The sequence below is a fragment of the Diadema antillarum genome, unplaced genomic scaffold, assembly GCF_040938485.1.
Source record: "Diadema antillarum isolate AM-2024a unplaced genomic scaffold, OU_Dant_1.0 seq00001350_RagTag, whole genome shotgun sequence".
Classification (NCBI taxonomy): Eukaryota; Metazoa; Echinodermata; class Echinoidea; order Diadematoida; family Diadematidae; genus Diadema; species Diadema antillarum.
The window spans coordinates 571,497-593,534 of NW_027272115.1; the positions used below are offsets into that span (position 1 = coordinate 571,497).

At 37.8% G+C, this 22,038-nt stretch overlaps 1 protein-coding gene and 1 pseudogene across 2 annotated transcripts in view; one reads left to right on the top strand and one right to left on the bottom strand.

Moving 5' to 3' along the window:
- Positions 1-15,806, top strand: part of LOC139708582 (uncharacterized) — a 30,949-nt gene extending 15,143 nt beyond the window's left edge. For both annotated transcript variants that reach the window (XM_071620519.1, XM_071620520.1), the window contains exons 6-11: positions 7,300-8,849; positions 9,673-9,834; positions 11,002-11,184; positions 13,969-14,151; positions 15,186-15,246; positions 15,772-15,806. In XM_071620519.1, the coding sequence (XP_071476620.1) occupies positions 7,300-8,849; positions 9,673-9,834; positions 11,002-11,184; positions 13,969-14,151; positions 15,186-15,245 (2,138 nt within the window). In that variant the 3' untranslated portion in view covers position 15,246; positions 15,772-15,806. The remainder of the gene's footprint in view (positions 1-7,299; positions 8,850-9,672; positions 9,835-11,001; positions 11,185-13,968; positions 14,152-15,185; positions 15,247-15,771) is intronic.
- Positions 15,807-19,162: 3,356 nt separating this feature from the next.
- Positions 19,163-21,479, bottom strand: LOC139708580 (L-gulonolactone oxidase-like; annotated as a pseudogene).
- Positions 21,480-22,038: the final 559 nt, after the last annotated feature.

Consider the following 22,038-nt stretch of genomic DNA (forward strand, 5'->3'; position numbering starts at 1 on the left):
TATCAGTTCCCCTATGACGATGATTTCGTTTGCGTTTCGAACTTGTACCAAACTACTTTCAAAACAGCTACCTTCATAGTTCGATTAATGAACCAGTCTTTTGAATTCATAACCAACATTAGTAATCGTAACCATACAGTACCATAATACTGTCAATAACAGTTGGAAAATGTAAATGCTATAATAATAGCGTGAAATAAATGAGTAACTATTATCTTCATACATTGTAATTCCTAAGTGATGTCGCTACGATAATGACACATGGTTTGACTACTGCTTCAAGCAAATAAAAGTAAAAAGGAATGGGATATACTTCTAATGATAATACCACCCCGTACAATGGATTCCACTGTATTTGGTAACATTTGGTTTCGTTTCTGTGCGCTTTACGTACGGAAAATAAAAGGCAGATTGATTCCATTAACATGCTAACACACAACGCATTCAAAATGTGTTTTGAAATACACCGTGTTCAATGTAATGTTATAGTATACTGTTTGAAACTTTGAATTTGCAAGTCCTTTTTGAAGTTATAACCAGTGATATTACATTATCAAGCAAAAATTAAAGTATATAGGGATTCGGATTTGCTCAGAAGACTAGAAATGCTTTATATGGCGATCGTTCCAAACAGAGACAATCCGCTTCAATAGTGTAATTCTGTATTCATAAATTGGAAGAGAAACGTAAAAAGTCAACTTTTTAACTTCATTTAGCTTTCTCACCAATTGAACTTGATTTGATCTGCCATGCATGATATCGCTGAGTGTTCTATTAATTCTATCAAATTATTTGTTTGGCGTGCTTGTTTTTTATGCGGACTATTACAGTTAGGTATATAATTCATTGGAATTCATAATATTTGTACATATAAGTCGTGTTTAGTTGTTTTGTATTTTCATTTTCATGATAATATCACGTGTGTATCTGATTCTGACCATGAAAATATGGCGACTGTTTAAATGCGGAGTATGTACTGGAAAACTAGTGTCTCCTGTCAGTATAGACAAACTAATTTCTAGTCTATCCCCGCTTGAAATGGAAATGAAAAGTTCGACTTTCAGCAGATTTCAACCGTTTTGTATAGTGCCTGATACATATAATGGACACAATTCTTTAGCGCATAAGCAATCACACAACTTTCGGGAATAAAACGTACTGTGTGTCTTAATGATTGTATCTCATGGAAAAAAAACAAAAACTCGTCTCCTTGCCTGAATTTTAGCTGCTTCCTTTTCAAGCTTGCGGGAAAGAAATAGCTGAACATCACTCGCAATCATAAGGAGAGGCACATCCTTAAAAATAAACACAGGAGTACTGAGACACACTACTAAATAAAAACGGGCCTTTTATCACTATTGACAACGCATTACATTGAAATGTTTGTTTGTTTGTTTGTTTGTGTGGGTTTTTTTTTTTGGGGGGGGGGGAGATTCAATTGATTATTCTGAAGGTTCGTTTTCACACACATGGTTCGCTATTAGCTTAGGTTCCTTAAAAAAACAACAACAAACAAACACACACACATTAAATGCGGTTCCCTTTCCGGTGTTTCCTTTAGCCGAAAGTAATCAAGCAATCATTTATTTTAGTAAGGTTTGTGAATACAAAACGAAATGAGTAAGGCCTCCGTAAAGTATTAATTCAGAATATAATCAAGTATGTCAGTATAATTATCTATACTCAACTTCACAAATGTAGAAAGATTGTAACTGTAAATGTGAGGGAAAACAAATAAGCTTAAGCTACAAGTTAACGTTTCTTTATATGCTATGGTATTACAAAAGTGACCGAGAATAAGAAGTATATTCATGATACAGTCATAATTATAAACCCAACGTGAAGCTGTCAGGCCTACATCAACCTTTGCTTCTGATACGTATAGTATGTGCAGCACTGGCAAGCTTGATAAGCGATAATTACTGTGGACGCAATGCCTATAAAGGAAATGTGCCTAATATGGCGGGAATTCAGAATGTTACGGAGGTATACAGCTGCAGCAGAACAGACGCGAAAGCAGTCTTTGATGTTCTGCAACATTACGACCATGTGCGTAATTTGAGGGTTTTTAGTACACGCAAAGAATACAATCTCAAAAGACGACTATCGTTAATTAACTTCATTTTGAACCCCCGCTTACAATGGGTTCTCAAGTTCTATCTAGGTATTGGTACTTGCTAAACGCATCCTCTTTAATTTCCATTGACAACAACTACATGGGAGGAGAATGGAAGCGATCAACGCCCTCGCTAAAAGACGCTTCTCGTAAGACGCATTGTGTGCCCGCCTACAATAGGTTCTCAGGTTCGATTTAGGTATTGGTACTTGCTAAACGCATCCTCTATAGTTTCCATTGACAACAACATGGGAGGAGAATGGAAGCGATCAACGCTCTCGCTATAGATGCTTTTCGTAATACGCATTGCCTGCCTTTTTTCTTTCTACTGTTTCCTATTGTTTGCGAGTTAAAAACTTGCTGCAAACTACACCGCAGCCGACACACAACGCGTACCGACTCATTCATGCGGCGGCAGCGGCACGGACACAAACGCACCGAAGTTTACATTCGGACTACCGTATTGGTCAGAATCGTTAATGATAGATCTGTCCTGCGATTGGTTAATTATCTTACACACCCAAGCTATCGCCTTATACGGTTGTGCGTGCGATGGAGCGTAAACGCCGTCGCCAAGCAGGACTGTTGTATTGTTTCGTCCCGTGAAAGAAACAGGTTGTGAGCTTGAACATAACCTGAACTTTGAGAGCGATTTTCTCCGTTATTTAGAAAATGGACTGACATCATAAGCGTAGTTGATATTCATTTTTATGATCTATAGGGATGTCGAAATGAGATGTATTACATATCAGTGTAAAGCTTAGAGTCTGTAGAATTCACATATAGGCATAACTACGATTTGATTTTTTGCGACTTTTGACTCATTCCGACGGAGCGCCACACATATTGACTTGCCGAGTTTCAACAACACGGCTTCTTGTCCCCTTGTCCAAACAACTTGTCATCTTGATTTCTTGTACTATACATAACGACTACGAGAGTTCCAACAGCTCATCATCCTGTCTTCTTATCCCCCAAAAGTCAATTTCTGAGTTTCAACAACTGAGTATATTGTCTCTATATGTACCAAAAAAAAAGTCGACTTGCCGATTTTCAACTCGGCCTCTTGTCCCAAACAACTTGTCATCTTGAAATTTTATCCCAAACGAGTCTACTTGCTACATTCTAACACAGCTCGTCATCTTGTCTTCTGACCCAAACAGGTCGACTTGCCAAGTTTCAATAACTCAGCTTCTTGTCCTCTTGATTCCTTGTCCCAACAACTTGTAATCTTGACTTCTTGTCCTTAAACAAGTCTACTCGCCGAGTTCAAACAACTCATCATCCTGTCTTCTTGTCCAAAACAGGTAGACTATCCGAATTTCAACAACTCGTCATCTTGTCTTCTTATAAAAAATAAGTCGACTTGCCAAGTTTCAGCAACTCATCATCTTGTCTTCTCGTCCAAAACAAGTAGACTAGCCAAGTTCTAAAAACTCGTCATCCTGTCTACATGTCGAAAACAAGTCGACTTTCCGAGTTTAACCAACTTGTCATCTTTTCTTCTTGTCAAAAATAAGTCGACTTGCCAAGTTTCGGCAACTCATCATATTGTCTCCTTGTCCCAAACAAATAGACTAGCTTAATTCTAAAAACTCGTCATCTTGTTTTCATATCGAAAACAAGTCGACTTTCCGAGATCTAACAACCCGTCATATTGTCTTATTGTCCCAAACAAATCGACTTACTGAGTTTCGACAACTCATCATCTTGTCTTCTCGTCCAAAAGAAATCAACGTGCCGAGTTTCAATAACTCGGCTTCGTGTCTTCTTGACCCAAACAAGTCGACTTGCCGAGTTCCAATAACTCGGCTTCTCGGTATTTAGCTTGTCTTCTCGTCTTCTTATCTCGTCATCTGGTTGGCACTTATAAGCTTCCGTATAGTAGGGATTTCCAGCACGCAGGATAATTTTTCTTCGGGCGGACAAGAATGTTTGCGAGTTTCGCACTTGTCTCTTACTTGCTAGACGCGTGCTACTAGGTGTTTCAAAAAACATTTCCCACTTTTGATTCTTAATAATTCAAAAACTATATATCAGATAACACTGCCATTAATATGAGTGATAGCTGAATAGTGTACAATTTGGTTGAAGGTGGTTTAAATATGACAGCATAAATAAGTTTCATGAAATCCATGATTAATTTCACAGTTAGGTTCCAGACTTTGCTCTATTTTCAACCCTCTGTACAAAATTTCACTTTGCACAGGGGTCAATGGGTGTGTATGGGAGTGTGTGGTTAACACCCTGACAATGGTCCTGAACAATGGCCAGGGTTTGAATGCTTCATTATTCATTATAAAATGGGTTCAAGAATGTAGCCAATTGGAAGCGCTGAAATGAGTCACGTGTGCGTGCATTATTTTCTTCAAGTAAGCACTAAGAAGAGTCTCTCTTCCACCTCCCTGGCCTGACGTACGTCACAATGTTTTACACTAGCAGTGCGCACTCAATCAGTTGTTACAAGTGCGTCACGCGCTACTATACGCGCTGTCAATCCTGTAAACAACTTCTAGTTCGGGCCGCGGGCTGCCACAACAGCCGGCGGCCTTTCTTGTGCATAACAGTACGTGGCGTACGTATACTCTTATACGTACGTACAGTACAGTGTGCGGGATTTCCGAGTGCGACGTGCGTAAATGTTTGGGACGAACATCTTCGGACATCTTGACTTTTGAGCGAGTGCTACATGTAGCTGACTGGTATTGACCCACAAAGGTACGTGAATAATGCTGTTAGTTTTCGACCCATTTTATAAAACTAATGATGCACAGGATTATTTCGTGCCGTTAGTGAAGGTGCGGCTCACTCTCGAGTATTGACAACAGTTGCAAACATGCACTCGGCTGCGCCTCGTGCATGTCGCACCATTGTCAATACTCTCGAGCGCGCCGCACCTTCTCTAACACACTCTATCCTGTGCATCATTAGTATATTCATGAGAAATTCCACTATCACAGCTAGTCTTTATTCAGCCTCTGGCAGTATCTGTGTAAAGTCAAACGCCTGTCGATACTGTCGTAGAGTCGCGTCAGTGCTCTCCCTACTTCTGAAAAACAAAATTACAATGAATACCTTCTGTTGTATCGTAAACGTGGTGACGGGAAGTAAAGACAATCAATTAGAGTATATATATACACTTGTGTATATGGAGCCTTAAATAAATGTACTCTGAAACAAATCGCCCCAATGATAAATGCTGCTGAACTCTTTACCAAAAATGATCTCTTTTTATCGAAAAAGTGAAAAATTTGTCAGACTATTTAATTAGTAGACAGTTGTATTAAAATGAGGAACTTTAGATCATTCATGCTTATTTATGTCCCAAATTTAGTGATATGTCAGAAGCAAAATTTGAAAATGATTGCCAGCTGGAATGAAATGTGGTGTTTGCAAGCACTCTACCGTGCATGAATTCAGACTAGCAGTGCCCAGGGCAATCCACATGAATTATTGATTAAGCATTCATGTGCCAGGGAGCGCCAGACTGACGCCTAGTCAACAGGTGGTTCAGGCATGTCCATTGTTCAGGGCCATTGTCAGCACACACTCACATACACATCATTGGTTCCTGTGCGAAGTTCAATTTTTGTACAGAGGGTTAAAATTTGACCAAAATCTGAAACCTTACTTCAAAATCAATCTTAGATTTAATGAAACTGATTTATGATTTCACGTGCAAATTACCTTCAACCAAATTGTACACTATCCAGCTATTACTCATATCAATGACAGTTTTATCGAATGAAAAGTTTTTGAAATATTTATGATCAAAAGTGGGAAATGTTTTTTGAAACACCTAGTACTTACTTTATTCCGTGCGATCTGCGTGAGAGCTTTGTTAAACCGATCCGTTTTCTCTTACGAGCGACTTACAGGACTTAACTGCCAAGTACCTGCGTTGATGCGAGGTTCTGCCTGTAAAGGGCTTTTTACACTTGTAAATTTTTGCTTAGTGCCGTACCAACGGTGGGGCTAAGGGGGGGGGGGGGGGGGGGTGGGGGCATTTCCTATTCACATCAGCCCGAACATTATCAAATAGCGCGCTAGTTCGCATTAATTATCCTGCTATTTCGGAAATTTCTAGAGTTGGACTCGAGAAATTTTCTCAATCAATAAGCGCACCACTGAAATTTGTGTTGACATTATCAAATAGCGCGCTATTTCGTGATCGGGTTAATTTCCGAAGTCAGAAAAGAGCGCGCTATTTCAAAACATCGGGCTGATGTGAAAACGCCTAATAGGCGTTTCACTTCAGGCCGATAAAAATCCAAGGTCGAGATATTTTCGAGATCACAAATTAGCGCGCTATTTCAATTCCTATTCACATCAGCCCGAACATTATCAAATAGCACGCTATTTCGCATTAATTATCCAGCTATTTCGGAAATTTCAAGAGTTGGACTCGAGAAATTTTCTCGCTCAATTAGCGCGCTAATTTGTAACATTATCAAATAGCGCGCTATTTCGTAATCGCGCTAATTTCCCAAGTCAGAAAATAGCCCCATAAAAATCCAAGCTCGAGATATTTTCGAGATCACAAATTAGAGCGCTATTTCAATTCCTGTTTACATCAGCCCGAACATTATCAAATAATTAATCATCCTGCTATTTTGAAATTTCCCGAGTTGGACTCGAGAAATTTTCTCGATCATTAGCGCGCTAATTTGTATTGACATAATCATATGGCGCGCTATTTCATGATCGGGTTAATTTCCCAAGTTAGAAAATAGCGCGCTATTTCGAAACATCGGGTTGATGTGAAAACGCCTAATGCCTCCCTCTCTCTTTTTAAAAAACATTTTTGGGGCCTTTTTTTTTTTTGGGGGGGGGGGTTCTTCTTTGTTTGTTTGTTTTTTCCAACGCTCTGGTCCTCACACTGAATATTCAACAGTGCAACCTGAAAGGGAGTAATGACAAAGGTAATTAGAATAATTTTGAAGGAAATAACAACACGAATATCACTTCTTTTAAGGACCTTCCCTGAAAAAAAAAGAAAAAAGAAATGATTCTACATGTATTTTCAATCTTTATACAATACTACCTCTTGATCATCTTTTTTTTTTAATGTTATGAGTATCTACTCATTATTGGTGTCAATTGGAACTATCTATTATCTACTTTCGTCGTTATGCACATTTCACTGACTAAATATTTTCATGTCCGTTTTGTTTACTTTCCAGATTCATTTCCTAGTTGTCCGTCGCTTACAGCGAAACAAGTTCACCAATGCAAGGAAGAGTTGAAGACCTATTACAGAAAGACACGAGGGAAGGTTACAGTGGATCCACTCAACTTTATGGAACGTGTTAACTTAGACCAAATTTACACAAATTTGAGTCTAATAAATTGCAGTGACATGCATAAAACACCAATAATGTACGAGGATCTCTTGGCCGATGACAAAAGTGGAAATCTTTCAAAACGCGTTTTGATCCAGGGTGAGGGAGGTGCCGGTAAAACAACCCTTTGTGCAAAAATAGCCTGGGACTGGAGCCAGGGAAAGATTCTCCAGGATCTGGACATGGTGATCGTAATTCCTCTCCGAGACGTCACTGTCGACAAAACTATTGGTGTCATTGTGGAGAGATATCTGTCTGACTCGAACGAAGTAACACCAGCTCAGATAGACAACTATATTTCAACAAATTTAAGTAAAGTGTTTCTCATGTTTGATGGCTTCGATGAGTTCAACGAGAAAATAGATAGAAATAGTAGCAGCGAGGTCATTCGCATTCTAGGATTAGAGCAATATGAGTCATGCAAGGTTATTGTGACTTCAAGGCCATGGAGAACTGATGAATTTATGTTGCACAAGAGTCTCGCCGAATCTTATACTTTTATTGTCGTCGAAGGATATAGCAAGGAGAATTTAACCACTTACATCAAAAAGTACTTTCGAATATGGAAGGAGGACGTTCTTGCAGAAACCTTACTCAGTTTCATGGAAGAAAATCATGTCATCCGGTCGTACATGGCTCCCTTTCCCATCTACTGCGCAATGCTTTGCCTCATGTGGAAAGACGTAAGCGAAGAGAGAAGACAAGAAATTCAGAGAATGCAAACTTTTTCGGAGATTTTTGGAGAAATGATTCTTTTTCTGAAAGAGCATTACGTCTCTAAGAATTGTGAAAATATACACAGTAAGGACGCTGTTAGGGATATAAAAGAAGCTTCTAGAGCAATTCAAGTCATAGGTGGGACTGCACTGGAGGGATTATTAGAAAGAAGGCTTTCATTTCCTGAGAAACAATTCAAGAAATCTCGGGATGCCATGGAAACATGTTGCAAAATCGGAGTTTTGACAATAGAAACAAATGTTATCAATAGGAGACGTCGGCGCGATGTCGACATCCCATCCTTTGTTGTGTCAACGGTTTCGTTTCCTCATAAATTGTTCCAAGAATATATAGCAGGAGTACACATTGAGCATTTATTTGTCAATGATCGCGCCAAGTACGAGAAGTTTAAAAATATTCTTCTTCGTCAATATGAAGAATTTCGTTACGTTCTCTACTTCGCCTCAACCTTCCGAAAAGATTTGGGCCTTGATATTATCAAAGGCTTAACGAAGAAAGATGACCGGCATTTTTGCGTTGACGTTGCGTTTGAAAGTCATACGGTGGAGGCTGCTAGGGCAGTGGGAGGAAAATGGGGAGAATACGACCTATCACGATATACGTCAGAACATACAAAGCCAGGAGTTGTGTTCATGATGCATTGTAACCAAGTGGTGAGTGACACATTTTTATTGATCTCAACCGATTTCTTTTCCTAATAGTTGTATAATAAAGTGACCTGTGAGTTGTTTCGGAAACTGTACGTTGTATCCTGTCTTACATTGTTATTGATGCCTTTGCATATTTTGTCAAGTTTCTTCTCGTATGCCTATAGTTCGATTGTATTGACTCAATATTGTTTTAGGAAAGAAGTGCGACTACGCTCTACGGTCGATTGAAATCAGACCCATCTGCGAAAAGTTGCATTTTGCTTAAACGCGATTGGTAGTTAATCATTAAAACTTAATCTCGATTGTACAAAATATGATATGTATCGTAACGAAATGCCACACGGATGCACATCACGAGACCGACACCCACGAGTCTAACAGCCAAAGAGTCATACAGCTCACAAGTCATACAGCTTATCAGTTCGACACTCAGCCAACAAGGCCCACGAGACCGACACATTACACGCCGTGTTGTATCTGTCGAACTCGTGGGCTGTTTTCACTTAGTGTCGGTCGCTCATGGGCTTTATTTGTGTAGTGTCGAACTCATGGGCTGTATGACTCGTGAGCTGCAGCTGTATGACTCATGGACCTGTTTTCAATGTCGAACTCGTGGGCTGTATGACTCGTGGGTGTCGGTCTACTGGGATGACCCCATGTCACACAGCGTGTTCTATACTGTATAGTACGTACGATTAGTGGGCTTAACAGAAATATAAATCTGATAAAATTCATTGCCTCTCGGCTGTATTTTTTTTCTCTCTATTTGCACATTCCTACATTACTCTACTATTACTTTCAATCAGTCGATGTTTGTTCCCATTAGAACTCGTTGCGTATTGCAAATGTGAACTTTGGAAGAACTGTGTCGTATGACTTGGCGAAGGGTATGTGTTCAAGCAGTGTACTGCACAAAGTGACAGTACTCAACTCGCAATTACACGCCGATTTCTACAGGATACTCGGCAAAGAGGCGTCGAACTGTCAGGTAAGACACAAGGACAATATTTCATCAAGGGTTTCATGAGATGAATACCGAGGATGAAAAGCTTCTTCACATTACAAAGATGCTTCGAATATAATTCTTTGAATTGTTGTGTGTGTTATATTCTAACCCAACATTTATTCAAAACAAAACAGGGGATAAAGAAACAAGAAAATGTGAATGTTGTTTTGAGAGATGGAAAATCAGGTAAGCAATTATGCTGCTGCTGCTGACACACCCTACCCCTGAGACTGTAATATGGCCATCAAGCTTAAAACCTAGGGGGAAATAGAATGAAGATGCAAGAGTGTAATTTCACTTCCCTATAAAATTTAAAAGAAAAACCTGTCAGCCTTAGTATATTATACAACATGCATGCACACACGATACAACTCACACATATTAAGACGATCACCATATATCCCAGGTAAGTCAACTGTGCACTTTTGCTCATTTGTTGAAAAGGAAAATTACTTTTTCTTAACTTGACACCGAAGCCCTTTCTTTTGAATGGTAATCTCCATGCTCACCAACTTCACATCTTTCTAAGAGGAATTATTGTTTACGCCAATGATTCACCCCCAACATTAAGGCATTCCATGAAGGCCTTTGGATGAAAGCATCTTCAAGGAAATGTGATATAATTATTGTTTTTCTTCCTGCATTTCTTTTTCCTTTGTTCTTGTTTTTATTGTTGTTCGATTTAATGACTTGTTTGAATACCGAAAAGTTCAAAATGCTCACAAGCCACAACCTCGATAGCACACATAACGGCAACTTTCCTGACCTTAAGTATCATTTTGAGGGGCTCCGTAACCCATTCAATTACTACACAATATTTTGATAAAGAAATTGCGTGGTGGTCAGATAATCATTATGTTGGTAAATGCATAGTCAAAACTAGAAAGGGGTTGATTAAAGAAATAACTATTGTGGCACATTATTGAATGATACAAGTCAGAGAAAATGAATGATATAACATCAGCATAGACCCTTAAACATTTATTTGGCTTGAGCAATTAATTCATTAGCCATTTACGCTTGCTACAGCCCATCTAATTCATTTGTTTCTACGCTGATGTTTTGACTTGTTCATATGTTTACCTTTTTGCCTGATCCTTCTGATTTTTATTTTGTTTCTTGATTTGTTGTTTTGTTTTGTTTTCATAGATTCAAGAACTGCATTGGTCTGTTGACAGCTTGGACGACGGTTTTGAACACGAGTCCTTGATGGCAGAAGACTTGGCCCGATGGGTGTGCAATATGTCGAGGCTTTCGCACTTGTGTCTATCATTCCGTAACTTGCCCGATAGTTTCTTCTTAACAGCCATTTCCTCTGCATCGTCATGTCAGGTATGTGACATTTCTCTTTGTATTATCAATATGTGGTAATTTTATCATTAACCATGTGAGTATTGATTTGCAAACGTATGTGAATGTGTTTTAATTATGATTCCATTATTTCTCATTTTTCAATCTCGTTGAAACGAGTCTACAGAGAGCCTTTATTTACTCTGCAGTAAGTTAACATTTCCCCCCTGACACGTGTCGTTCTTTCTTGAAGATCTGTCTAGGACTGTTGCTATTATTCAAAACAATTCTATGTTTAGTCAATGCAGAAACGCGTGATGCGCAAAGGATTACGAATTTTTACAATTTTTCGTACCCTGTTGCAGTGGAAGTCATTTTTTTTTTGTGGCCAAATTAAATTGCTTTTGCTAAGACTGTTGAGGCTTGTTTTTAACATTTGATTTGATTTGATTTGATTTTATTGTTTTTCAAAACATCAAACATGATACGATCGATTGAACATAAGATTGAACATAGCGTCGTAAATTACAAAAAATACAAGAGAAGACAATTTAACAAACATGAAATGTGGGGACCTACTAAAAAGCAAAGCTTGTAATGAGGTCCCTGTATATTGAAAGTGTTGGTCTTCTTAAACAACCTAGAAACGAAAACTATGAAAGGAAGGAAAGGGACGTTTTACGAAAGCATAGCGAAATAAGTGCTTACATCAAACCAGCTTGTTCGATTATTTTTTAATATCCCTTGTTTTTAGAGTATAGATTATTGCCATTACCCTATTCCATTAGACACTGAAAGTGGGATGATTTAAAATCGTTGTACGATCATTTTCTCATTTCTAATTTCATGTAGGTTAACAACCGTTTGACTATAGGGAACTAGAAATGTCGCTATAGCGACCGATGCCTCCGCCATAATGCATGATTCTCAAAATAGGTGTATAGTACATGTCTTCACAATGTGTGATGACAGTTTCACATAACTGGCAAAACATTGATATGACCGGTTTGTCAGAAATGCCTTGAATGTTCACTTTCTTCAAACTGGGTTTGCTATAATTGTCTAAGAGTGCAGGTACACATATTCGGGGAATTGAGGATTTTACTTGACTTCTGACCAACCCTGTTATAAGTTTATACATTGAGTAATTTTCAAGGTATGAAGAAAGATTTTTTTTTAGTTTAAACCTGACCTTTGACCCTTACCTTTGCCCTTCTGGCTGGAAATTTCCCAGAGAATCTCCATTAGATAATACATGTATATATTAAGTTTTAAAACTAATAATGCAAGCATTGCATATACTAGTATATGAGGGAAACAGTAAAATTTTGAGGAGTTGACCTTGACCTTTGACCCTTGACTATTGGCCCATGACCTCTAGCTTCCCTAGATAATCTCTGCCAGTCAGTACATGCATATGTACCAAGTTCTATGAAGATACATTGAACCATTTAAGAGAAAAGTGAAATTGCAACATTTTCACCTAACCTTTGACCTTTTGACCTTTGACCTTTTGACATGAAACTCTTTCTGGAGAATTTTTACGCAGTAGCACATGTCTGCACTAAGTTTCAATAAAATACCTTCGGGCATTGCATATGGGGGAAAAGCAACATTTTTAGCATTTGACCTTGGCCTTTTGACCTTTGACCTCTTGGCAATGTCACTAAAATCTCCTCACCTAACTGCCCCATCATACATCATCCTTGGACCAAGTTTGGTGAAAGCTGCTTCATCCAGTTTTGAGTTATCACGTAAACAGATCAATCTTAGGATTTGACCTTGATCTTTGACCTTTGACCTCTGTCCGATTTCACTAAAAAACTAATCATGTAATTATCCTATCAAACATCATCCTCGGACAAAATTTGGTGAAATTTGCTCGATGCAGTCTTGAGTTATCGCTTAAACGGATACAATTTCATGATTTGACCTTGACCTGTGACCTTTGACCTTTGCCCGATTTCACCCAAAATCTAATCAAGTGATTGCCCTGTCATACTTTATACTTGGACCAAGTCTGGTAAAATTACAGTAAATATTTCTCAAGTTATCGCGTAAACGAATGCGGACGGACATACGTACGTTCGTACGTACGGACGGACGGACAACCCGAAAACATAATGCCGCCGGCACCACTTCGTGGCGGAGGCATAAAAAAGACATCATTAGCATCAGTAGCTATGTTTTCTACTTTGAGACAACAAGTTAAATGATTGGGAATACAAAAAAAAAAATTTGCGTAGTCAGTAGTACAATATGTTTTGCAAATTCTAAGTAACGCACGCAGGCAAGTGAGTGTTCAAATATTGTTAGAATCCGAAGGGAAATCATTTGAAAAAAAAAATAAATTGACAGTATTATTTTGTGAGTTGTTGCGGTTCGTAGGGAGATAATTTATGTCGGCAATGTTCGTGGACCGCGACAGAGCTAGGAAATACTCATCCTGTATCTTGGGGACAAGATATCTTTTGTCCCTGTATGAGCGCTACAATTATTCTTTTCAACAGGATTTCTGTTTCTTAGTCTGCCCATACTCGCAATAATATGTGGCAGCATTTATCAACATCCAATCAAAAACTTGCGAATGGAAAATGAATCTAGGTTTTATCTCGATGTAAGAAATTGTGCAGTTTCATGTCTTGGCATTCCCGTTTTCCGGCAGTTTTCTTGCAGCTTCCTGGCTTCATCATTTCCATTGGTCTAGTGCCAGCTCACGTCATCCCCCCCCCCCCCCCCAAGTTGATACATTTTTTTTTTTGTTTTTTGTTTTTTGTTTGTTTTCTGTTTTTTTACTGTTCGATTAATAATTTTGTTTCTTGACAGATTCAGCACTTGGAGTTGATTATTCCGAACTGGGAAACTGATCGCCAACATCAGTCTTCGGTGGGAGAATATTTGGTACAATGGGTGCGTACTTTGCCACGTCTTTCGAGCTTAAGTGTAAAAGGCCCCAGCTCGTCTGATGAAGTCCTCTCAACAGTTGTCGATATGGCAAAATCCTGCCAGGTATGTCACCATTGAACAAATACAATACACATTTTTACTATGAAAGTATTCACGGCCCCTTATTCTTCTGTCTTCTAATAATTAAATTGCTTACATACCGTCGAAGCAAAGAGCTGTTTTGTTATTGTTTTTTTTTTGTTCTTGTATTTTTTTTGCTTTGAAAAACGAAATACCAAATGTCCCATATTCTCTTTCATACCTTCCTCTGCCTACGAGTATCCAATTATTTGTGGCCGCTTTCCTTCTTACTCAGCCTTTCAAAATGAAGAAATAGATATAAAGCAAGGAAGGTATAGACCATACAATCATGCGCTTGTACTGGAAGAATTCTTGAAGAAATGTGGAAAGGCTCTATCACCATCGACTACGCAAAATGTTTAAACAATTGTGGAGGCACAACTCTTTCTCACCGGAGGGTAAAAAATTATTTGTTATTAAATGGATGGCACACAAGCATTTCTGTTACAATACATTACATAAATCAATTGTGACATACTGTTGCTCGGTTTTTTTAAACGTTTTTATAATACATATATCCTTAGTCATAACTCAATACACACATAACCATTGCTCTACTCATACGTATAAAATGTTATATGTGAAGATCGCTTTTTTGAACTACGGAAGTTGTAATGTTTCTTGGTGCTAAACAGGACTAATAAAATACGTAATGAGGAAAGTGAATTTATTGGAATCTTAGAGCACTAAAGACGTTCACTGTGTATTCGTTTTGCTTTTCTTTGTCAGATTCATTATCTTTTCATAAAGAATAGATCAAATCTTTACATCTTTAAATCTTTTCTTTCCATAATATAAATGTATTATATATATATATATATATATATATATATATATATACATATATATATACCTGTATATATATATATATATATATATATATATATATTATATATATATATATATATGTTATGATAAATAGGCAGTGTAAAGATGTGTGTGTGTGTGTGTGTGTGTGTGTTTGTAAAAATACATTATGTTCAGTGATTTCCCTCTTGTACTTGTACTTGTGACAGCTTGACGACATTACCTTCAATGGAAAGCCACTAAACCAGTTGGTCCTTGACAATGAATGAGGTAAAACGAAGGTACACCTTCTTTTCTTCTCCCTTCACTATATTCAATGCATTCCAGACGTGCATGGGTCAGTATACTGAGCAATTCAGTTCCATACTGTCTGGGAGTTTAGCTATCTGATGATCGATGAAAATAGATTTTGGTAACTACGGTGTACATAGGCACTATGTAATTATTTCCGTGTGTGTGTGTGTGTGTGTGTGTGCGTGCATTGTCATGCCTGTTCTTCTGTGTATCTGTTTGCCATACACCAATACTCTAATGATAATGAGTTACAGGTTATTAGAAGTCTCTGTGCATAGAATTTGCTTAATTATGGTGTTTGCGTCACAAGGGTACAGATGGCCACTTTTACATCTTGTCACATAAGTTGCGACAAAACACATGTTGAGCATGAGGATGTGCGTATCGGGGCATCTTGGATATCTTTTGTAACCCATGCAGTATAAGTACTAAAGAACTACTTTATCCCCTGTTTTACATTTCTTGTAACTCTGTGCAATGTCTTTCCATTTTCTATGGCAGGAACGCAATAAGAGAAGTGACCATGAGTGTGAGAGACGATAAGAAGCAGGCAACTCTGTTCTTACCAGACAGATTTACCAGCATCGACTGAAGTAAAAACGAACGAGGCTTGAAATATATTCGAGAAAGTGACATCTCATTACAAGGATTTTAAGGACAAGCGGACTAGCACGAAGAAAGGAACAAGCGGGAAAGCGAAGTCACGGCATCAGATGCACATTTCTATATACTGAAAGTCATTAAAACCTGTTATAAACGTCTTATGAGATAGTATTAAAAGAACCATGCAAGAGCGTAATAAGGCATATGTAAGGCGGTGGAATACAACGGAAAGGGGTAGGGAGGAGGGGGTAGGAATCTGGAGAATGAATATGCGACTAGGCTTAGAAATATTGATGATCATATTGACCAAAGAGACTAGGCAAAAAAAAAAAAAAAAATGAAAAGGGTTAGGATGAAAAAGGCGAACATAGGCCAACGTTAAATAGCATTTAAAGGAGGAATCGACGTAATTGACGACGTCGCAGGGTGTCACTATTGGTTAATTAATGATCTGAGACCCCTGCCAATTTGATCGAGGTGCCTGAATGCGATTAAAAGTTGGCAAAAGACATACAAAAATACTAACGCTGATCAATTATTGTACTACACCGTATGGAACCATGTTCATATAATATATATGTATAAGTATATTATATATGTGAGGTATGTCGTGGAACAGTCTTGTTGAGGCAGTATGTGTACATCAGCACTTGATCTTTGTTTTGTTTCGTTTTACTTCAGTTGATTATCAAACAACTTTCTATACGAGGCCATTTCCCACAGCTGTAATCCCTTTGAGTATTGTAAACAGTGAAAGAAAAGCGAGCGAAAAAATGCACAGTAAATGATCAAGAGATAAAGTACAATTCGATTTAATTTTAAAAAACACAGTGACAAGCAATACTCTAAATAAAATCGGCATGTTTAACCCCACTGACAATATCTCTAATAGAGCATAATATGATTGCCAAAACAGGCATGTTATTAGAACATCTAACGTGCTTTAGGAAAAATAAATCAAAAGATATTTGGTGAAAAAGAGCAGTTGATGGTACATCAGCAGGTACAAAATTGTAAAAAAAGAGAGAATATTACAATATGTCAATTAAATCTGTGAATTGTTGTTATAGGTACTATATAAGTTAAGGTATTTATAAGGCCATTTTAATTGGGCCTTCAGTGTCTGCGTCCTTCTTCGGATAGGGCAGATATTCCACGCGGCCCTGACGCGGTTGTTTGAATATTAAAGTAAGCAGTGTATCATTGAGTAGTATAGTGGCTGCAGGAGAAACAAGAAGGGATTTGGACTCAGAACGTACGTTTCTTGAAGGTATATGTCTCACGAAATATTATGTAATTGTTTTGCCTTGTAAGCAGTGAAAGGCAGCGAAGAACTTTAAACTTCAGTCTTGCTTGGACTTCAGGGAGCCACTATAGGTTTGATGAGATGGGAGAGACAGTGTTCACGTGGAAGAGTTGGAATGACAAACCAAGCAACTGGATTTTGAATGCACTGTAACTTGATATAATAATCACGTAATCCCCAAAAGAGGCTGCTCCATGTCATTGAGTTGACTTTATGCGTAAAGTAAGAACGAGCAAGATAAGGAGGGAATATTGGCACAACGTACGTATAATGAGACGCAACAATTGTTTACGTATAGAGAAGATACAGGAATGTTTCGACAATATCTTCATCAAGGTCTTCCAACCGATATAATCATGAAAGAAGGCTATCGAGTGTTTGTTTTGTGCAGTGAAACGTTTTTGAATATATGTCTCCTCTACATGGCAGTGGTTCATTCGTAATTGAAGTTTCAACCAGCTCATTACAGCTGTAGAATGTGGTTGACTAGTAGTAAATTACAAGTGTAAAGTGATAACAAAATGTGATTATCATAATATTGTACTCAATTTCGCTCTGTACAAAGTACAATAATGAAAGGGGTAGTACAGTTTGTTTTCCATTTTGCAAGCAGCGCGACCCTTTCCTTGGTTGCAGTAGAACCGTCTATCATACCATTAAGTGGAGAATGACTGCAAATCGACGGCTTTCCCTCTTTATATGCATACAAAACGTTGTGCATTTACAGCATTCGAATTACAATGCAGATGTTTTAAACTTGTGTTGCTACTTCATTCAGTGTTGTTTTACATATATTTGTACGAACTAAGGATGCTTATTACAAAATAATGATGTGCACAGTTGGAATATTTTGATATGAGGCATGTCGCATCGTAATTACATGTACATGGTATTTTCTATCAAATGGTATTTTCTAAAATTCCTGCTGAATGTTATCGCGTGGTAGTGAATTGTGAGTATTGACAAATTAAAACAAAAATAAAGGTTGCAGGATCTCTGTTCTTTTTGAGTTGTACAATTCGAAGTTAAAGCATTTAATTTATTTTTTTTTTGCACTGGTCTATATTAATCAAAAGCAATCAATTATACCTAGTAATTGTCTCGACGTGGCTTTTCAACACCTATACATTAATGTAGCAGCCCAATTTGCCATCATTATAGGCACTTAATAGAAAAATGGTGACAATAGTTGATATGAAAACTAGCAGATCTGTTCCTATTGAAATGTGATATCATTTTTTTTAGGGGGGGGGGATGGAGCTCGCAAAATTCTATTAACCGAGTGATTGTGAAATTGCATTAAAACGATACCTGTGTGTATGTGCGTAAACGTATTATAGTGCAAAATTGCGAATTTGTTACTTTACTTTAAAAAGTCGTATAGTTTGTATTTATCGAGATATTGAATAGAGATATCATAAATGCACACTGACAAGAGAATACGACTCTGATCATATTTCTTTAATCTACGTAGCTGTACAGCGAATAGTCAGTAGTTCTCCTTTACAGTTTATTTTTTTTTTTGACCGTCAGTGCAGGCATATTTTATATCGGTGACACACACAACCAAACACACACACACACACACACACCAACACCCACACATGTCTTCTCAATTACTGAGCGTCACTTTCAAGGGACGGTATAGTATTGGTGGAGATGAAGATTGAAAGAAAGATATCAACCCGCTTACGAAATGTTAAAGGGCATAATCATGCTACAAGGATTCGAAGTTTATTCAATAAGAATAGGTTTAGAAATGACCAAAATATCTATTTCAAAATCGAAGTTAAACAAAAGCATCCTAATAAAGGTTGGGTCCCATCTTTTATTCGGATTGCTCTGTTTTGGATATGCCGGCCAATTTTAAGACCAATTTTCATCAAATTCATACAGTGTATAATGGTAAATTTCTCTTGGAATTATGTGCTCTTTCATATTTTATATTAAAGTAGATTTCTCATTATCTCATCAATAAAAAGTTAGAAACCTGTGTTTCACTATATTTCATGTTCAGCAGAGATTTCAAAAAGTCTAAAACTCTCCTCCAAATTCCTCATTCAACATACTCGGGATTGTTTGGCAATCTACGTAGGGAGGGCTCCCTCTGGAGTCAGATGCCAAATATTCTCTCCAGGTATTCATTGAGAAACATTCCATGGGGATCAAGCTGCAGCTTCCGAATGTCGCAGAACTCGCCCCAGTGGGGGTACAGCTCACTCAGCTCCTTAGGAGCCAGAGGATGTTCCTGTTATTATGGTGACAACCATTGTAACATCTTAGTTCTCGCACTGTTACTGGAAAGCTTACCATAAGTACATTTAGGGGGGAGGGGTTATATTCAATAGGGTGAAGTAATCCTTTAACCCGTTGAAGACTAGTCCTGTGTATACCCCAGCAGGTGTCAATAGAAAATGTGTGTAATAGAACAATCAGCTTGTCCTCAATGGTTTAAGTGCATATGCACTTGGCATAACTTGCCACAATATTTCTTGGCCATTGAGTGAAACATTTAAACTTGACCCAGTTATAAGTTTCAATAACAAGGCTTTTAGCCCAGTCCATAAATTGCACATCCTCATGTCTTCCTGCACTCATTATGTGATGTCGTATATGCCATACGCACTGTGTACAACGTATTGTCGGCGACCGGAATTACATGCTGCACATATACCATGGACAACTGTAGATTTCATATGATTTTGTAAATTTCTGCCTTAATTTTTAGTGGTTGGTTTTAATTCAATTTTCATATCTCTGGAATTTTAGTCCTATTTCCACGTATGAAAAATAATATGCAAAGGCACTGAGATGAGATTGGGCATTTAAGAAATTATTTCTCTATGAATTTCGAACAACCAAGGCTTATACAGTGCAAGCGGAACCAGCAGTTGATGGTGGTGCTCACCTTGGCCCAGTGAGGGCGCCCTCAAGCTTTGTGGACAATGTCTTCGTACAGGGCCTAGTATTTTTGGTTTGGACGTCTTCTTCCCGTATGGTCTGCACAGCAGAAACATCAAGGGACAAGTGAAAAAGAAATTGTACGCAATATAGGGAGAAAAACAATAAAGTGAAATACCTTCACAATGAGTGCATCACATAGCAAAGAATAACACGCAAGCAATACTAGGACACAAAATCATTAAGTCAGACAATTATTTTATAAAGAAGCAAACATGAGATCTTCAAGACACTTCAGTCACATCAAAACGTGATTATCACCCAAAATGTCATTTTGGTAAATCAAATGAAATAAATGTTATCCATCTACATGTTGGTTAAAATTCTAGCTTAACATGTTTTTCCTCCTACCTCTCTATACCTTGATCAATACCAGTTCAACGTACAACAAGCAGACTAAAATGAAACAAATAACCTGACGATACCCACATAATAACCAACAATTAAAATAACATACTTAAACCAGTTCATCATACGGAATAATTTCCACAAGGTTGTGTATACTATTTTTTTTCTTTCAGAAGGTATTTTAGGTAATGTCTAAGGCTAGACCAATCGTAGTTATCCAGCAAAGAAAAGTAAAAAAAAAACAACAACAAACAAACAAACAAACAAACAACAATAAAAAAATGCACTGATAATTGTATTCCCTTTACACTGAATCTTTCAACAACAGTCTTTACTTCATCCATAACACTGCCAAGTCTCCAATGATCCCACAGGCTTCCCTTGGAAACTTAGATATGTCTGTATTTATGCCTTAAAAAATGAACCCCCCCCCCCAAAAAAAAAAAAAACAAACAAACAAACAAACAAACAAACAAACAAACAAACAAACAAACAAAAAACCCCAAAACTTTGCCTATTTCCGACTTCTTTGCCTATTAAGATGTAACACACAAGTCGTCTCCCTTGTAGCTCTTTGGAATCACCAGACCTCATGCAGGAGGAAAAGGCTGTTGGCTTATTCTCTGTGCAACTTATCCAAGGCTTGCAAAGATAGGCAGTTGTCAACTCTTAGACATCACTTTCTATTCTCATTATTAAAGTAAGTGTTGGATCACACAGAGCATAAAGAATTCACACAATTTCCAATATAAAAAATGTGCCTATACTATCACAAAACGGACATAGTACAAAAATAAACATACTAAGAACTTATTTGACAAAAAAAAAAAAGATAGTTTAGTTAATGGAAAACAGAGGCATACCTTTAAGGCAAGCTTGTAGAGATAAAAGCCAATCATGGAAAAGAGTAGAGAGAGAAAAAAAAAGTGACTCACGTGAAGTGAATGATGTTGATGAAACACGTGTCCCTGCCATTGGCTGGACAAATCATGATGTCATCCCCTCGGGTGAAGCGCACTTCTACAGGGAAGTGGGCGTAGATGTTCTCAGATTCGCAGCTCCTCTTCACTTCTCCCAAAACGGAAGCAGTCTTGTCTCTGGTATGGACATAGAGGGCAGCATTGTGGTAATGAATAAAATCCTGGACCTTTAATACAGTATGTGCAGAAATTACGACTGCTTCCCTTAGATTGGCAACTCGTAATTCTTGTGCATGAAAAATCAACATGGATAGCTCACTGATCTTTATACAGAACAGCTATGTAGTATCTGCACAAAGGCAGAACAAAGAGTACCACAAAAAAAGCCAATTTGAAATTAAAATAATTTATCAATCAAACCTTACTGACAGTATTGCTACACACTGTAATTTATGGATAACACATTGAATGATACGAAGGTCTTTAATGAATCTGGAGCCAAAATAGCCAAGTGTTAGATGTGTATGACTATAATATGTCGAAAAATTTTTTAAAGTTTAACATCGTGAAACTTTTTATCCGAATGTGTTTCGACAAAACGGAAACAAAAACCATTCTTGCGCGGTTTGT